The sequence below is a fragment of the Adiantum capillus-veneris genome, chromosome 13 (genome assembly GCF_014529385.1).
Source record: "Adiantum capillus-veneris isolate H3 chromosome 13, ASM1452938v2, whole genome shotgun sequence".
NCBI classification, from domain to species: domain Eukaryota; kingdom Viridiplantae; phylum Streptophyta; class Polypodiopsida; order Polypodiales; family Pteridaceae; genus Adiantum; species Adiantum capillus-veneris.
In genome coordinates, this window is record NC_140943.1 from 73,011,113 (window position 1) to 73,029,786 (window position 18,674).

At 44.9% G+C, this 18,674-nt stretch overlaps 1 protein-coding gene across 1 annotated transcript in view; it reads right to left on the minus strand.

Annotated features, from left to right (window-relative positions):
* Window positions 1-332: 332 nt before the first annotated feature.
* LOC147444246 (DCL-like protein) overlaps window positions 333-18,674 on the minus strand; it is a 37,302-nt gene continuing 18,960 nt past the window's right edge. The window contains exon 2 of the mRNA XM_086526934.1: window positions 333-1,496. Coding sequence (XP_086383060.1) covers window positions 1,104-1,496 — 393 coding nt within the window. The 3' untranslated portion in view covers window positions 333-1,103. The remainder of the gene's footprint in view (window positions 1,497-18,674) is intronic.

The following is an 18,674-nucleotide window of genomic DNA, read 5'->3' on the forward strand; positions in this document are numbered from 1 at the left end:
AGAGAGAGAGAGAGAGAGAGAGAGTGTGAGAGGGAGAGAGAACTATATTTATATTACTTCATAGATTCTCTCTCTCTTCTCGAGAGCTATATATATATATATATGTATGAAGTAATATAAATATAGTTCTTGCGGCTTTTAAAGTGCTCTCTCTCTCTCTCTCTTCGAGAGTCTCTCTCTGACGAGAGAGAGAGAGAGAGAGAGAGAGAGAGAGAGAGAGAGCACTTTAAAAGCCGCAAGAACTATATATATATTAAAGTACTATTCTTCTCTCTTCCAAAAAGAACTTAATGAGCAACAGCTTGACTACATTACATTTTGATTCATTTCAATTGGAGCATAAAAAGGTTTACCGTCATCATTATAATTTCAGAATCATGTACCATGTTTGGACATACAACTGCGTAGATATGGTATCCTTCTTCGGCACGGTACATAGAGACCTTTGGGTGAAGTTTTGAGGCTCATCCAATGACTTCTGGGAATCATATATACCTACATGATTCTAGGATAAGCTTAGATACACCTTTAAGACTCGTGGTGGGAAACCACATGGCAATATAACCATTAGCTTCCTTCATGCATGATATCCAGTGGTGGACGTGCTCTCTTCCATGCAGAAATGGAGACGGTGATGTGTGCATGAGCCACTACTCAATGCTCCTCTTTTAAGGAAAGAGGAAAACAAAAGTCAGCTATCTCTACTAGTGGCCTACATAAACAAAAAAGACGATGCTTAGTTAACGTATCTCTTACAATCAATACTACGAATCAAAGTTTGCCATCATTAACTTGCCATGTGGCACTAATCTACAAAAGCTTTTTCCCCTAGTCCATAATTGCTCCCAAGAGTTCACTGTTTTACTAAGGCCTTATGTAGGCCAAAAATTTCATAATAGACACTCCCTCTACAGCCTCCCATTAAAAACAAAAATGATGTGTATTTTGAAAAGAAGACCAAATTTTCTAAGTCATTGATGATGAGGGCTAGCCAACCCTACATGTATTCTCACTTAGCAAATTGCAATTCATAACATTGGTAAACTAATATAAACCCTTCTTCATTGTCAGCAATCATAAGCCAATATCTTAATTCTTGCACCTCAAAATCTGCCCCCACGCCCTCGATTGCCTCTTCCACGCCCACCACCACCACCACCTCGCCAACCACCACCACCCCCACGACCACCGCCACCTCGACCACCCCTCCCTCGGTTATCGTGGTGACCCCCATAACCACCTCCCCCCTTCTTTTTGTCACCTACCCTGAGGTCACCAGATCGTGCTCTAAATTCCTCAGGGAGTGGTAAGATATGATCAACACACTTCCTGTAGCTAAAATCTTCGGCTGAGCCATCTGTCCGAACTACGTAATAGCAACGGCTGTGGAAATCTGGGTTGACTTGCACCTGAAAAGCCTTAATGCCTGTACCTTTCTTCTTTTCAGGTTCGGAGTGGCCCTGATTGATCAGATCTTCCAGCATCAAATGTTCATACTGAAAATCCAAAAAGAAAAGAAAAATCAAGCTTTGGATGTAAGAACTTGAAGAAAATAAGTGCATCTGATAAAAACATCTAGACAGAATTGCAAGAACAGACCCTATGTAGATCTGTTAAAACTTAATAGCACTCCCTCTCATGTTTCCTTCTTGTAATGAAGTATTAATAGACCTTGGTTTCTATCAAGGCTGTGATCATTTCATGCTACTGACTGTAGCGTGAGGAAAAGAAGAGAACAACAAAATCAGAGTCGTCCGCTGACAAATAAAAATGGACAAAAAAATGATCCATCTCTTAATCATGTGTTTGATTAAGAGGCCAGTGAAACTGAGCTATAGTAGCCTGAAAGTCCTAACTAGCAACACACAAACTAAATAAGAAGATTTTCCAACCAAACGTGAGACATGCCCTTAGGCCATCAATGATCAAACAAACCCATGAAACTAAGTCAACATGGAATTGAGGCTTCTATGACTCCACTAATAGCAAACATGTCACTAGCCTATACAAGGTTACTGTCCAACCCCCTCTCCCCTTGTTAAAAAGCTTCACATCCCAGAACTCAACCTTGACCTCTTGGAGGCCTTGCCTTCAATTTGCAATGTGCATCACAATCAACTCACCCTATGTTAATTAATTCAACACTAGTTCTGTAATGGACAGAAAAGTGTCTTAAGACACTAAAATGTCCTGTTTTCCTACCAAAACCTTTGAATTTTTTTGGTGAAGCCGGAAACAAAATTTAAAGTTTTGTTCATTGTTTGGTTATGACATGCAGAACGTTTTCTATATGAAAAAATGGATACTATACTAAGAGATTCATGAAAGAATTTAAATTTAAAATTTCACCAGAAATTTCAAGCCGTTTTCTTAAAAAATTTCAATAGAAGGCCTATAATTTCTTAAAGGAAGTATATTTCTCATGTTTATAAAGCTTTCCTAATAGAAAATAACTTTTAAAAGAGCATAGTTATCCTCAAAAGCCTAGCTTTCATGCCTATACAATAAGCAAAACATTGTAATTTTGAAAATGCTGACAGGGAAGCAAATTTAGGCCTTTCAAGGCTAGTATCAAAGAATCGATATTGTTTTAGTGCGAAGCTATGGTCTAAAGTGGTTCTATAGGCTAAACCTAAGAAAACATATATTTTTCCAAAGTCAATCTTGCATAAATCTTATTCTGTCACGTCCACATGGCTTTGTGTGCCACGTGGACATGTTTCATCAACTTCCAAAGCCAATTTTGTACATATCTCTAGAAAGGGAATGTCTAGAATCCTAGGAGGATTAGTACCAGCAACTTTGTGAGTCTTCTTGCAAGACCTGCATGTCCGGAGTCCATTAGTTTATGTTTTCCAATTTTGGAACCCTCTAACACGTGCAAGAGTTTTGATAGATGTTATTATACTTCCATGGGCATCTGGCATAACATGCATGTAGGTCTAGGTTATAGGAATGTGTCGGTTCAGCCCACTCGTCAAATGGGTCACGGAACAGTGAGTTATCGCCTAAAAACTCCCATGTGCACACATCTACACATTTTCCGACTTGGGCACAATTTTCCCGACCTGGCCCCTCAAAAGTCAGTATAACATCAGATCGGCCAGCGCCAAATCAGCCCCAGCGTTTTTGCAGCCCTTGGCATTCTTGGCTTCCCATCGCGAGCACAAACCAGATCAGCCCAGCAGCCCCAGGGTTTTTTTATTTAAGCCCTTTTCCTCGCTGAAAAGGCATCCCGTTCGCTAATGCAAAGTTCTCGCTGCTGCCCAGACTTTCAGCAGGCCCCGAAGGTGCTTCATTTTGAAGAGTTACCGCGGCGACATCCCCCCTTCCAGTCAATATAGTTTGCATTTGAAGTATTGCATGTGTATACATTCCATTTACGCAATCAAAAGCAAATACCGCATCGGCAATTGTGTGTGTTGTGTGTGTGTTGGTGGGGCGGGGGGGTAGGGTTTGGTTGAGACCCTTGCACGTAGGACCGTGCACCTTGAGTGTCGCAAAATAGCAACCACTTGTATACTAGGTGTCGCATGTGCGGTGCACCGAGGGGTAGATAGTTGTCCCGAAGATAAGTCTACGACATTCCTTGAGCACAAGAGCGGAAGTCCTTGCATGGTCAAGACTCGTAGCATTATGGAGATTTCCCCAAATTCAGAAGGCAATCAAAAAAAAAAAAACGACAAAAAGATTCTTCCATTAGTTAATAGAATTGCCCATAGGGTTACAAACCACATCTACTAAAGAGGGCTACATCAGAAACATGGGGAGACTCTCCCGGTGAAAAAACAAAGTATGTTCAATGAGGGCTAAATCACGAGATGGGAGGAGGAAATAGCCACACTGGTGGCCGGTAGTACCATCTAGGCACACCTTGCACCATGGTGAAGAAAGGCCATGGGCGCCAAAGTCGCAAGAAAGCCTCTCGACGCTTCCGCATGCGATCGGAGCGACCGCGAAGTCTCTCAAATTGACCCTGAGTGTAAGAATCAGCTCCAGTCAAAAGTCACGAACAGTCTCTACCTGGTGGGACAGGGCGAGCCTCATAGATGCAAAAGCAACAGGCCCGCGAGATAAACCAGAGCTCCCAACAACACTCTCTATCACTGCACCACTCCTAGGGGTGAGCTCTGTGGCAAGTTGGAGTGTAGGTCAACCCCCTGAATCACTATCATCCTGTTGATGGAAGCCAACTCAAAATGGAGCGCAAGGCCCGTGAGAGTGGACCAAGCTACTGCGCCCCAAGCGTATGGTCGAGTTGTGGAAAGGGCTGGCATCAGCCGAAGAATCCAAAGCCAAACCTGTTGTGCCATGAGGCAATCCCACACACAATGACGCTGACTCTCCAAAGGATGGCAGCAAGCTGCACAAGTTGTCGAGAAGCCATTGTGTACTAACCAACTCCCAACTGTTGTAGCTCTGTGTGGAACTAGCCACTAAAACATAGTAGCGATCCTCGGCTGCCTGTTGTCCCACAACCCCTACAAGTGCTACAGCAAGACGAGCCTCTCTCTATGCTACCAGTATGTGACGTCCCAAGCGAGCTATGTACTGGAAAAATGGAGTCCCCAGGTGGTCAGCTGAAGAGAAAGGATCCCCCCATAACCACTCTCCCGGGTCTCACTACACTCGTGCCAGAGGGCGGCTCTCCCAAGCCCAAAGCCGCCACTATCCTGTCTCAAGATCTATTGGGTCAAGATCTATCACACAAGTCCTCCCACAGATGCCCACAACTCGGATCCTCTGAAAATAGCACTCTGCAACCTGTGGAACCTCTATTGAGACTTTGTGAAGGCGACTCTCTCCCTGAATCTCAAAGAACATGCACGGTACTAACTCCGAGCAAGCTCGAACAGCAATGAGGACCTCCAACCGCACGACGGCCCCCATCCATCTGGAAGCTACTGCCTCTAGAGGGGTAAGCCACTCAGCTCGTAAAGCCTATGTGATATCCTGACACATGTTCATCACCCCCTCATGCCTCGTAACTATATGCTCTGAACCTCCTCGGGCAAGCCTGAAAACTAAAGCCAGTAGCTGAGAGTGCGGGCTAGACCCTCTGCCATGGGACCCCAAGAGATGTGAGGCTTGCTACCAACCAAGTGGCCTCTCTATGTGCTAACCATGGGGTTCCAAACAATAGGTTGTCTCCTCCATGCAAGTGGGCGATGCTGCTCCAGGCCACTCCTCAACTTCTCCTAGAACCTAAGCAACCTCGTAGCAAATCAGTCCTCCAATCTCCTGCCCAGACCAACTCTGCGCATCTCTGTAAAAATCCACCTGGTGGACGAGTGTTGCTAAATTGGCTTTATTTGACAGGAAAATAATTCTAAATGAATTATTGGATTTATAAGTGAGGATTTTCTCGCTTGGAACACCAAATAAAAATAATTTTAAATAAATTATTGGAATTTTAAGTGAGAGGGTATGGAGACATCCGAGTACAGAGTATTCCTAGTGCATCATTCAAAGTAATGACGGGAGCACTGAGAACGGGAATATCTGTAAGGCCACCAAGAACGGATACTTCTGATGCATCACATTAGATGGGTGACAGGGAGCATCGGAAAGAAGTATCCGACCATTCGAGAACGGACATCTCTGATGCGTCATAGGATGGGTGACATAGAGCATCGCGAAGGAGATTGTACCGTAAGTTCGGTACGAAAGGACTAGGTGATGGGTATTTCTGATACGTCACAAGGTGGGTGACAAGTGCATCGGAAAGGGAATATCCATAGTCAAGAGGAAATTCCGAACTGTGTTAGAATTGTGCACAAGGAAAAGCAAGCGCTTGAATGAAGATGGGTTCATAGGAAACTTTGAGGAAAAACAGATGCTTTCTAAGGAAGCGGAATTGCTTTTCGGGAAAGCAAATGCTTTCCCGCGAGGAAGTCCATGTCTGCATTGCAACTGTGCATGTGATTGCATCCAGGGACGCCTGGCAAGTGCTGTGAAAGCATTGTTTTTAACTTATAAGGTTAATTGAGTTTTTGGACAAATTCAGATCATTTTTAAAGGTGACCAGCCGCCCACTTAATAAGTGGGCAGCCATCTGATAAATAAGGCAACAAATCAACAGCGTTTTTTTCTCTCTTTTTCTAGTGGAACAGCGCCACGGGGAAAAAAAACGGCCGCGATCTCTACCCGAGCAGCCAATGCTCTGCTATTCGTGCCATGGCCAGGAGCTAGAAAAGCATCACATGCCCTCGCTCAAAGGAGGATCAATTTTCGCAAGGAGGAGATGCTGCTGCAGATTTCAGCCGCAAAGAAGACGTTGCCGATGATGCCCATGGCTGCCCCAAGTGTACCCGATGTTGCCAAGACCCAGTGCGCGAGTTCCCTCGCAAAAGTGCCTATGGAGCGTGTTTCCATCGCGACAAGCTGCTATTTTTCTCTGTTTTCAGCCCATAAACATCGTAGACGGGGCTGATTTACGAGAAGGAACGCGAGAACACACCTCTTTTGTGTGTAGGATTGAAAGAGAGGATTTTCTACGTAGGGATTTTCTATGTAGGATTGAAAGAGAGGATTTTCTACGTAGAGATCTCTTCCGGGGAATTGCTTTTTGAGAACCAAGTTGCGTTTCGAGAGTCGAGACTTTGAAGGTAATGATTTTCATGTTATGATCTCTGAGAATTTGATTGCAGGTGTACTTCCTCTTCGTAAGGGAGTAGGAGCAAAGGAAGGCATGAGCCTCTGCAAGAGAAAAGCGCTCTGAGAAACTAGAGCTAGATCAGCCCAAGGGTTTCATACCCGAGTTTGGAAAGTAGATCCACGGATCGGAGAGAGGTAGTCTCTCAAGTTGTGATCCGGAAGTTGGGATTCCCAAGTAAGGACATCATGTCCGGGAAAGCAGAGTTGTTCTGCAGGAAGAGGACTCTGGAAACAGAGTTGAAAAAGAGCTGCAGGGATGCCATGCCCTGAGTCAGGAAGGTGAGATCTAAAGGCGAGAACCTTGATTCTCGAGGATTTGGAATAAGGAATGGAAGTTCCTTGGAATAGGGTTTTGCCCTAGGAATAGTAAGCCGATGCTTCCAAGAACCATCAAGTCTTATTCTAGAACAAACGTGGTAATACATTCGGTTCAAGTGCTTGTAGAGACTTCTCTTCAGTAATAAGTGATAAATCCTATTTATCCGAATGTATTTTATATTGTTATGCGCTCCCGTTTGTGACAACGAGCTCCAAGGGCCGCCCGCATGAGGGGCTCGAACTCGAATCATGTGAAGCAACACCTCCTTTCAGAGCTCCTCCCTTGGAAGCAATCCTCGAACCACAAGCTTCCTCCAAGGAGGGCTCTACTCTGTTGTGATGGGTTGATGACTTGGGAGGGCTGTGCTCTCTTGTGCTTGGTCGATGATTCCAGCCTCCCCTGAGAACGTGATAAGGTGATGACCTGCCAAGCCACTTTGGCCCGCACTAACTCGGTGTCGCGTCCTGATCACACAAAACTCCTGATTAACCTCTCCAACTAGCTGATATAGGAGCTCGATAAGATCTTGTAGGTCCTGATGTACCACAAAGTAGCCAAAAGCACCTGATTGACCACTACAACTCTATCTGCCAAAGAGAGTTGTGCAGAACTCCAATGAAGCAGTTTCCTCCTAATGAACACGAGAGGAGCAATCTGCTGCTTTGGGGATAAGTCCAAGACAACCTGACAACCTAGATAGCGTAAGGAAGTCCCTGGAGGTATCCACCTGAAGCACTCACCCAGAGACCAATCACGCGTAGGAGCATTGCCAACCAAAAAAGCCATTGTCTTCCTCCAGTTGATCAATGCTTCTGATGCACAACAAAACACCTCAAGAGCCTGCTCACACTTGTGCAAACTCCCCTCATGGCCCTCCAAGTACATGACTAAGTCATTGTTACAAACTTGGACACTCCAAGTCAAGATTCTACCGCGACACGACACGAATTCACTTCAAAACAGTTCACAGCAATTGATTCAACATGGCCCGGCGGAGTTCCGTGCCTAGAGATATTGGCCCCAAAGACTGGCGCCCATTTCGGTATTTCATTTTGTATTAATTTGCAACTCAAAGTACAAGGGAGTGGGAGGGTCTCACTCTCAGACTCTGCATCCAAATGCTCTGAGAAGTGGGAGTCCTACCCACACTTATAGAGGTTTTACAAGGGATGCCAAAAAGCAGAGCCCCAAAAGCTGCCAATTAAGCATTTAAAAATAAAGCCCTTCATCTCACAAGGCTAGCTTGGCAAATAAAGCAACCTCTAAAAAGCCTTGGCGTAAAAAATTTCCAGCCATACAAAAAAACTACCGTACTACTGCTTTTCCGTCCGCTGCCTGCTAGCTTTTCCAACGCCGCAATCTGCGGGGGTGTCCGTACGTTGAGCCACGTCAACCAGCCAAGGCGTGTGTGTGTGTGTGTGTGTGTATGTGTGTACAGGCCAGCCACATCACCAGTTTGTGACAGTCATCAACAAACTCAACGTCAAGTAGCTCTTCTCCCCTAATAGGGAGCTCTAAACCACGCAAGCCAAGCTCTTGTGAAGTCAAAAATCTGCTATTCGCCTCAGCATAGAAGAGAAAGAGAAAGAGAAAGAGAACGGGGACAAGAGGGCAACCCTATCTAACTAAGCGCATGAGCATGAAGCGTGTCAAAGTCGACGATGCGAAAGCATAGAGACCAAGGGGAGAGAGAGAGAGAGAGAGAGAGAGAGAGAGAGAGAGAGAGAGTTTGTCTCCTAAACCAATCAACCTTGGCAATGAATAACTGAATGTGTATACAATGGAGGCAAGGGGTTGCTTATATAGCAATCCCAGTAAATTGCCCTACCCAAGACTTTGACAAATAAGTAAAATAAATACCTAAAAGCCAAACTAAATAATGGGATCACATTGGGCAGTTCACTTGAGATGCCTAAACTTTAATACCCTCTCTTCAGCTCATCGTGGACATCAATAGTGATATACCTAGATGAATCCAGGATGAGCCCAGATTCACCCTTGAAGGAAGTGCAAGGCATAGACCCATGGTAGTCACCCACAAGACAATATAACCATCAGCTTCATCATCCATAGTATCGACTAAATACCACCACATCCCCACTGACGTCGTCAGTGCCCAATAGTAGGTGTAGAACTAGGTAGTAATATATGCTCCCCAACACAACACACACCACATGCACACTTACATGAGCATACATCAACACAAAGTTCAGCGTACTGAGTTTCTGTCATGACTCCGAAGATCAAGGGCAAACTCAGCCATAACGAAGCCTAGCACTAAAAGAAGCATTAAATCGGAAAAATTAGCACAAAAATGAGGTAGTTGATAGGGCACGCGCACCACAAAAGATAGAAAGACTTAGCACAATATCAACTGGTCGTAACTCGGACGAAAACTTCACAATGTGAAGTCTACATGTCCGCTATACGACTAAAAAATATACCTAAATGAATCCAAAATAAGCCCAGATTCACCCTTGAAGGAAAGTGCAAGGTATAGACCCATGGTAGTCACCCACAAGACAATATAACCATCAACTTCATCATGCATAGTATTGACTAAATACCACGACATCAATAGTGAGACCAAGTCGATGAAGAAGCTACCATCGGTCGGGATACTAGATACACCTCGGTGTTGCTCTCCTCAACTTTGTACGTGAAAGTAATGCCATCTTGAGCATCGGTAGCCTTTGTAGAAACTTTGAACTGTAGACCATATTACGTCCAATAATCCCCATTCGTGAACTGTGAACACGTCACGTCCAAAATATAAAACTCCAAGATAATGAATTGTTGGAACACATCATGTCCATAATCTGACCAACAACAATGGATTGGTGCACTCATCCATAGTGTTTTAGACGTCTGATTAGTTCCCTGCCAGATGCATGTGCATTGAACTCTGACCTACGGGTCCAAACACCAATAACTTGAACTAGGGTCCAAATTAAATATAGGGAGCATTGCTTGCCCCTCTCTACTACTCAAGCCTCTCTCTGGCTGAAGCTAGTGGTGACACTTGTCATTTGGCTAGAAATCTAACGTCGAGGCCACTGTGGCCACCGTCACGAGTGCCATGACGATCTTCTTTGTCAAATCTTTATTACCGTATTCTCTGTCCAGATTGCCTTTGTCCTTGTCTATCTGTGAGTTCCTGCTTTTGCCTTTGGCTTCAAACTCTCGAGCCAAACAAAGCGTCGAATCACAATCATGACAATGGTCGTACCTCCCGGGTACCGAAGCAGCTAACTGATTATTGGTATTGCCATCCTTGTCCAACTGACCTTTGTCGTTGTCCTCTAGCGAACTCCGCCATTTGCTTTTGACTTCACAAACTCAAGCCAAACAATTTGTCGGGTTCCTTGAGAACAGTGCCAGTGCATAGGCCGCTAAATGGATGGTTGACAATCCGTTATCCATAGCCACTTTGTTGCTTTTGGTCATTGTTGTCGCGCGTGCTCGAGCAAGGAGAGGCCATTTTGAAGTTGCAAGATTTGGTAATTGGGTACCTTCTCGCACTCCAAAAAATGGCCGTACAAACCAAGCCGAAAAAGATCCAAGCCGATTCAATTCCACCACAAAGGGAACTCCACACCCAATGGGCTCCGCACAATCTACTATCCCTCTCTGAAATCAAAAACTCTCTCATCGATAGCCGCTTCACACGTTTGCCCTGATGACTTGATGTACTAAATCTTGTTACTATCATAATGATATCCTTTCTTTTCACGTTTCAATCAAGCAAACCATGCCCATGACCATCCCCACAAAAAAATACATCCGCATAGCATGTAGTTCACAAAATCACAAACTTAGTTCATATTGAACACCGTGTTTCAATCATTCAATCTAGCCATCTCATCCCGTTTAGAACTCTTGATACACTTGCAACCATCTCAAGAATTGAATGTGATTCTTGTTCATCAAGATATCTATCTAGATGAGATGATTGCATATTGTTGTGAGTTGATCAAGATCTCTATCTGGATGAGATGATTGCATATTGACTTAGCCATCACATCCAAATCTCATTGATCTCTAACAGATGTCTAGATGCACTAAGTCCAAATCCTTCATCAGAAAAATGTTGCAGACATTTCATCTTTCCCTACATGTATCTAACAATACACACATGAAAGAGGACGTGTCTTCAGTTCAATCAAGGAAATTTCCAATTCAATGTACAAATGTTCATAAGGTCATTCCGCAAAATACTGTCATTCTGTCAATATCCCTAAAATCTCAAAGAGAAATTAGTAACTTTATTTAATCTATACAATTGTTAGGTGCAGCGGAATGAATGTTGAACTTTGCTCAAGATGAGTGCTCCGAACTGTGCTCAAGGTTCCTTTTCTTATGGAAGGAAGAGCCTTCCGTTCTTAATGAGAGAATGCAATGATCACTAACAAAGTGAATGGACACTGTGCATGAAAGTGTATGAGACTGAGAGATAGAGAGAGAAGAGAATACGACACCAGAGACGAACCCTCCTCCGAAGGCCCCACTCTCTATGGCGAGAGTGGTCTACTTATGATTGCACAAATCTCTACAATGCTTGGACTTGCCGACGATGTCGACGATGACGAGACGGGCTGAAATCTGAAAACTCTAAGGGCTGAAATCTGCAAATCTTTATCTGCTGAATTGTGACTCTATGTCGGTGACGATGTCGATGACGACGGTACGACGACACGCTGAAAACGCAGATGCTGAAATCTGCGTTTTCCAGGTTGAATCTGCAAACTTTGCAGGATCTAACCGTGTGGCGAGGATCTGCTGCAGGAAGGTGAGATCTGCAAGGTTTGGGGGTTCTTCTGCGAGTTCTTACTGCTGCTGAAAACTGAAAACGCTGGTCCTATGGCTGATTTTGTCGCGATGATCTGCAAAAACGTTAGGGTTGTCTGGCAGGTCCAAAAACGCAAGGGCTGATCTTTGAGCTGATGCACAAACGTTGGCTCTCCTGTGGTTCTGCTGTCGCTGGGGTCTGTCTGTCGCGGCCAAGTCAAGGCGGAAAGGATCTGCTACCACAATGGCTATGCTGCGAAGTCGTAGGGCTGAAAACTGAAAAACGCTAGCAGACTTGCACCATGCAAAAACGCTAGGGCTGATCAGTCTCTGACAAGGGGTCTTGCTGAGAAGTTGCCTGTTGAGCAAGGTGCTCCTGCTGCCTCTTCTACCAGAAAGTGCTAACTCTCGGTTTCTATTTATACAAACTTAGTAAATTTACCCTACCTACTTTCCAACAAAAGCCACTTAAAAATAACAAGTGAAAAATGTCAAAAATAGGGAAAATAGGTCCATGCGCTGTAAAAATGCTACTGATGGGATCTGATGGGAATTTGAAGGTCATGCTATGTGCAACCAGAGAATATGCATCTAATCTAAGTGTCTGGACATTCACGCTCTGCGAACAGACTCACAAAAGTGTGAGATCACTTCCTATTCTAGACTGACTTCACTGACTGAACCCTGATCTTGCTGTAGCGTGTCCACAGACACATAGGGTTGGATGTCTCACGTGACATCCCCTCCTTTTCAAAGTGAGGTACTGGTACCGAACTGTATGGCATCGAGGGAGATCGCCAATAGCATCCAGAATCCTGGAAAGGACTCTTCGCCGGCCCATGCTACGATGTGGGTCGTGCGATACTTGAACTTCATAAAGGTCTGCAACGCTTGCTTCTCTGGGCCGCGCCGAAAGCGACACAAAGTCTTCAGTAGCTCCTTCAATGCTTCAACTTCGTCTAGAGTCATGCTTGTTCCTTCTTCAAGAATCTCCATGGCTGAAAATTCCTGAAACCACTTCCAACACAAAAACATGAACATACCTATTCCATGTAAGGTGAGTGGATAAAATCTTGCCTTCCTCAAAGACTGTGCATGCAATGTAGATGAACAAAGAGACGGAGTGCCAAACCGTTCACCACAGCCACGCAAACAATGAGATCAAATCTTTCTCTTCTAATCTAAAGCAATCAACTGTGGCAATTCACAACGGAAAGGTCCATGCTTGGTGCTCATACTTTCTTGTGCTCTTTCTACGACTGTGTCGTGCTAAGGAAGAAACATAGAATGTGAATTCCTTGAATGCAAACATTTCATCTTTTCATGAGAAATCCGCATACATCCGTGCTCATTCATGAGTGAAATGTGCTCAACGTACAATATGTCATGCCTAGGAAAAGGAATCACATAAAGACGCTGACTAAAATACACGAAACGATCACGAATGAAACACTCGAACAATGCGTGCTGACGAATCATTCGAACACATAGTACTTCTTGTAAGGGTTTTTTGGACCTAGGCTCGAGAGCCAAGATCGGTTCTTCGTGTTTGATCGAATCTGCCTGGGGGGTGTTGTGGACCTCGACTCGAAAGCCAAGATTGATTCTTCGTGATTGATCGAATCTGCAATGAGGTTAGCTTCACTAGAGAAAGTATCAACTAACACATCATCCTTGTGAACAATCACCTCTTTTTCTTGCAAATCATCATGCTCGTGAATAATCACATCTTGATCATCATGCTTGTCATTGTCATCCAAATCAGCATGCTTATCATTATCATTCAATTCATCATGCTTATTATCATGCAAATCCTGTGTGTCTTGCTTTGGAGAAGAAGAGACTGAGAGAGTCTCCTTTTCCCGAATCTCTTGCATCTGTGCCTGAACTTGAGAAACGAGTCGCAACATCTCTTGCATTCGTGCTTTATTCTCACGATCAAATCTTGGTAGTCTTTCTTTGTTCTCACGCTCGTGCTCACGCTTTATGGCTTCCATTTTTTCGTCGTAGGCCTTTCTTTCTGCTTCTCTTGCTTTGCGTTCTAATTCCCTGTCCATCATCCTCGTGTCGAAAGCCTTCATAGGAGTTAGTGCAATCCTTGTCGTAGATGGGAAAGGGGGAGGGTCGGAAAAACCTCCTGGAGGGGAAATTTCTTCTTTGCCTCTCTCATGCTCATCACCTCCAAGCGAAGTATCCATTCCGCTTTGGGTGAGGACCATCCACAGAAGTCTTGGGTTCCTGTGGGTTCTTGTGGTCTTGGGTTCTTAAGTTCACGAGAAACTTGGGTTCTTGGGAGTCTTGGTTCTTGGGTTCTTGGAGTTCTTGAGTTCTTGAGTTCTTGAGGTTCGTGCGGGTCTTGAGGTTCTTCTTTCACTTGCAATCTGTGTTAGAGAAGGATCTTCTCTTCACCCGAATTCTGCTCTTTTCCGTGGGCGCACCCCTTGGCGGCCTTGCGCTCACACCAAGGTTGCTTTTTCCCACCTCACGTTGATTGGCTGGCCGCTAAGTGCACGGTCCGCTCTCAATGAGTGAAAAGAGACACAAGGGGAGGTTGGACAAGCCCTTCTTTCGTGGATTTCCTGTCACTCTTCAAAAACACGATTAGGAATTGACATGCCCAAGAGGACTTGGGTTACGTGCGACCGCAACAAGAAAAAAAAAATTATGTGGTTCTTGTCACTTGTGGTTCTTTCCTTGAGTGATACAAAACACTACCAAAGCTCTGATACCAATGTTAGGTGCAGCGGAATGAATGTTGAACTTTGCTCAAGATGAGTGCTTCGTACTGTGCTCAAGGTTCCTTTTCTTATGGAAGAAAGAGCCTTAGTTCTTAATGAGAGAATGCAATGACACTAACAAAGTGAATGGACACTGTGCATGAAAGTGTATGAGACTGAGAGATAGAGAGAGAAGAGAATACGACACCAGAGACGTTGTAAAACCCTCCTCCGAAGGCCCCACTCTCTATGGCGAGAGTGGTCTACTTATGATTGCACAAATCTCTACAATGCTTGGACTTGCCGACGATGTCGACGACGATGAGGACAACGACGAGACGGGCTGAAATCTGCAAATCTTTATCTGCTGAATTCTGACTCTATGTCGGTGACGACGGTACGACGACGACACGCTGAAAACGTAGATGCTGAAATCTGCGTTTTCCGGGTTGAATCTGCAAACTTTGCCGGATCTGACGGTGCGGCGAGGATCTGCTGCGGGAAGGTGAGATCTGTAAGGTTTGGGGGTTCTTCTGCGAGTATTGACTACTGAAAACTGAAAACGCTGGTCCTATAGCTGATTTTGTCGCGATGATCTGCAAAAACGCTAGGGTTGTCTGGCAGATCCAAAAAAGCAAGGACTGATCTTTGTGCTAATGCAAAAACGTTGGCTCTCCTGCGGTTCTGCTGTCGCAGCCAAGTCAAGGCGGAAAGGATCTGCTACCATAATGGCTATGCTGCGAAGTCGTAGGGCTGAAAACTGAAAAACGCTAGCAGACTTGCACCATCCAAAAACGCTAGGGCTGATCAGTCTCTGACAAGGGGTCTTGCTGAGAAGTTGCCTGTTGAGCAAGGTGCTCCTACTGCCTCTTTTGCCAGAAAGTTCTAACTCTGTGTTTCTATTTATACAAACTTAGTAAATTTGCCCTACCTACTTTCCAACAAAAGTCACTTAAAAATAATAAGTGAAAAATATCAAAAATAGGTCTATGCACTGTAAAAATGCTACTGATGGGATCTGATGGGAATCTGATGGTCATGATGTGTGCAACCAGAGGATATGCATCTAATCTAAGTGTCTGGACATGCACGGTCTGCGAACAGACTCACAAAAGTGCCAGATCACTTCCTATTCTAGACTGACTTGACTGACTGAACCCTGATCCTGTTGTAGCTTGTCCACAGACACATAGGGTTGGATGTGTAACGTGACAGCAATTTTTGACAAAGGAGTGGAGTAGATTCAACCTCTTAATTGGTACATTTTGGCATAGACACTGCTAATATTCCAAAAGCTTCAAGGTACAGCTCAAAACTCAAGCGAATTTGCAATGTTCTCCTCCTCCATCGCCTTTGCATCGAGGATCAAAAAGTACCCTTGACCAACTTATCCGATGGACCTCGCTTACCTTTCCATTCTTTTTGTGTGACCTGTTGGTAGCTCTGCTGGCCTCCCCTATCAAGCTGGATTCTCTTGGTTCTCTCTCTTCCTTAAAAAACTCTTGCTCTGTCGGGGTGGACACTGTCTTGTCCATAGGATAGGTCAATGAACCGGCATGCATACCAAAACCTTGCTTGGCATGTCCCATAGGTCTCTCGATAGAGCTTTTGGAGACAATATCGTCTGATCTCTTATGGAAATCCACAGCAAAACCGCTCAATCTGGTCCTTCAAAGTGACCCTCCGAAACGAGGACACTAGCAAGCCGCAATAGTCATCCAAAGTGTATTTTTAAGTCATTCTTACATGATGTCAAGTCGTGCTGACATCTTCTTCATATTCTTCCATTATCCAAGCAAAAGTGAAAATTCTCTTGCATTTTACCCATTTCTTAGGTCCTTCTCTACATAAGATGCCACCCTTCACACCTTGAAACATTCCGAGAAACGACCTCCTGCAACGGCGACGTCAAACTGCCGTATGAATTCAAGGGCTCGATGGTGTCCCGGTAGCCTAAATACGTATCAAACTTGACTGCTTGACCCCCATCTTTGAACTCCTTGGTCTTCTAGTCCAATTATTCACTATCTGAACTGTCAACACAAAGGATGAAGTCTCCTCCACTACTGCTAGATGGCAGCCTGTGCCTACAAGACTTTCTAGACTTTTTCAAAAATCTCCTTTTCTTGCTTTTTCTCGGATTCTCTCCTTTTCTCATCCTCTCTGGAACTAGAGGACAACGAACTATTGGAACTCTTTGAGGACTAAGAAAGATCTAGGTGTTCCTCGAGACACACTTCTTGGATCTGCTTACCACATCAAAAGTCGACTTCCGGCCCAAGTAACCAGGGAAATCCACTGCTTTCCGATAGTGCTTTAAGCCTTTCATTAATTAGTTCATCTTCTTTTCAAGAGCTTTGAAAACTCTTTTTGCAAGTACAAATTCTGCTTCTTTGCACTCGTCTTTTCTTTCTACTTCCTTGCCGTCTTGAGAGGAGAATCAACAGCCTCTCACCATCTCGAGTGAATCTCATCAATTGGGTAATGCTTCAGGTGATTCACATATTTGGGTCAATTTACCAAAATCTCCATTAGTTTCACCTTTTCTTCATCTTCTCGACGGCCAACAATCGAAGGGGGTCGTCTCCGTCAAATTCTCCGCAAGAACCCATGTGTGCGGCAAAAAGGATCGGATCCTTTGAAGAAGAAGAATCGTTATGAGCTCTAACACCACTATTACAGGCTTGGACACTTCAAGCGAGAAATCAATAGCAAAAAAACTGCAAAATCACTGAACTTGGGGGGGAGAGAGAGAAGAGGACAGTCAACCCAGCACGGCTGAGTTCTGAGCCAAGATGCACTAGTCTCAAAGATTGAGGCCCTTTCGGTATCTCTTTATTAATATTCTTTACAAAGTACAACTCCCAAGGGTCTAACCCTCTCCGAGGCTCTGCGTCGCAAAGTACAACTCCCAAGGGTCTAACTCTCTCCGAGGTTCTGCGTCGAGATGCTCTACGGAAGAGTGGCCCCAAGGGTCCTTATAAACTTGCAAGGTATGCCCAAAAGCATTAGATGCAAAAGCACTCTCCAGGGCCAATGTGACATGGAACGAACGTTTCGGGGTTTCATGCGTTTCGAGGTTTCTGAAACGTTTTGTTTCGGAGCTCAAAGAAAGCAAAATACAGGTTTCGTTTTACCCTATAATTGTACAAATTACCTTACATTGAATATACATACAATTTCACATGTCAAGACATGTGAAATACCAAAATCTACTTGAGTCACGAGTGAACAAGGTGGTTTGAGGTCAATTAGTCAAAAAAGGCCAAAAATAAATAAATCAACTCGTTTCGCCGAACGTTTCAGCAGTTTCACTGTTTCGGGGTTTCAAAGGACAGAAACACGCTTTTATTTTTTTGTTTTGTTTTCGGAGTCGAGTAGGGCACGCCCGGCCGCTCTCCTCATACACCACAAAAGTGAACAAGAAGAATGACCAGGACAATGCACCCAAAAACCGAAGGCAAACGCTTTTGTCACTAGTTTCCTCTGGACTGCGAGAGGCCAGAATTATCTACACTCTTAGGGCGATGACTGTTCCCTTGAGAGACCCATTTTGCCAACTTGATTTGGGCGTGACAGCGACCAAGTACCTCTGTTCAGAGGCCCAGGTACTGCAGAACTTGCTTCGGTCTTTCCTTTGGAGTTGCCTCCTCCATGTAGCTTATCGCTCACCTCACTAAACTGCCTACACGACGGTTTTCCCTTAGGAAATGCCATACCCGCTTGGAAGGGCGTCGGCTCACAGGTGGCGTCCGCTGAGGCTCGTGGGTGTCTCCCTTTAACACCTCCCAACCCCTTTTAGGTGAAGTTGACCCCCCTCGGGGGGGGGGGGGGGGGGGGGGGGGGGGGGAATGGCACTTGGGTGCTCTTATAGCTCATCTCGCTTCACTTGGGGAGAATTACGTCACTTCCCCCGGAAGGGATCGGATTCAAAATATGGCATAGGAAGGGGAGCATTATCTCCCCATCCGCCTATGCAGAGCACCCAAGTACCGGGGTACAACTTCACCGAGGAACTTCGCCACAGGCACCCGCCCTGCGGTTCCGTCCCTCAAGTGCTGATCACGGCGTACCCAGAAGGGCATCCGCTTCCTGCGAGCCTCCCCACCAAGGAGGATAACGGTCCTTTCTTCAGGGTCCAACGAAGGGTCGATTGCGTTGAAGGTGGAGTTGAATCGGTTTAGCCATCGCCC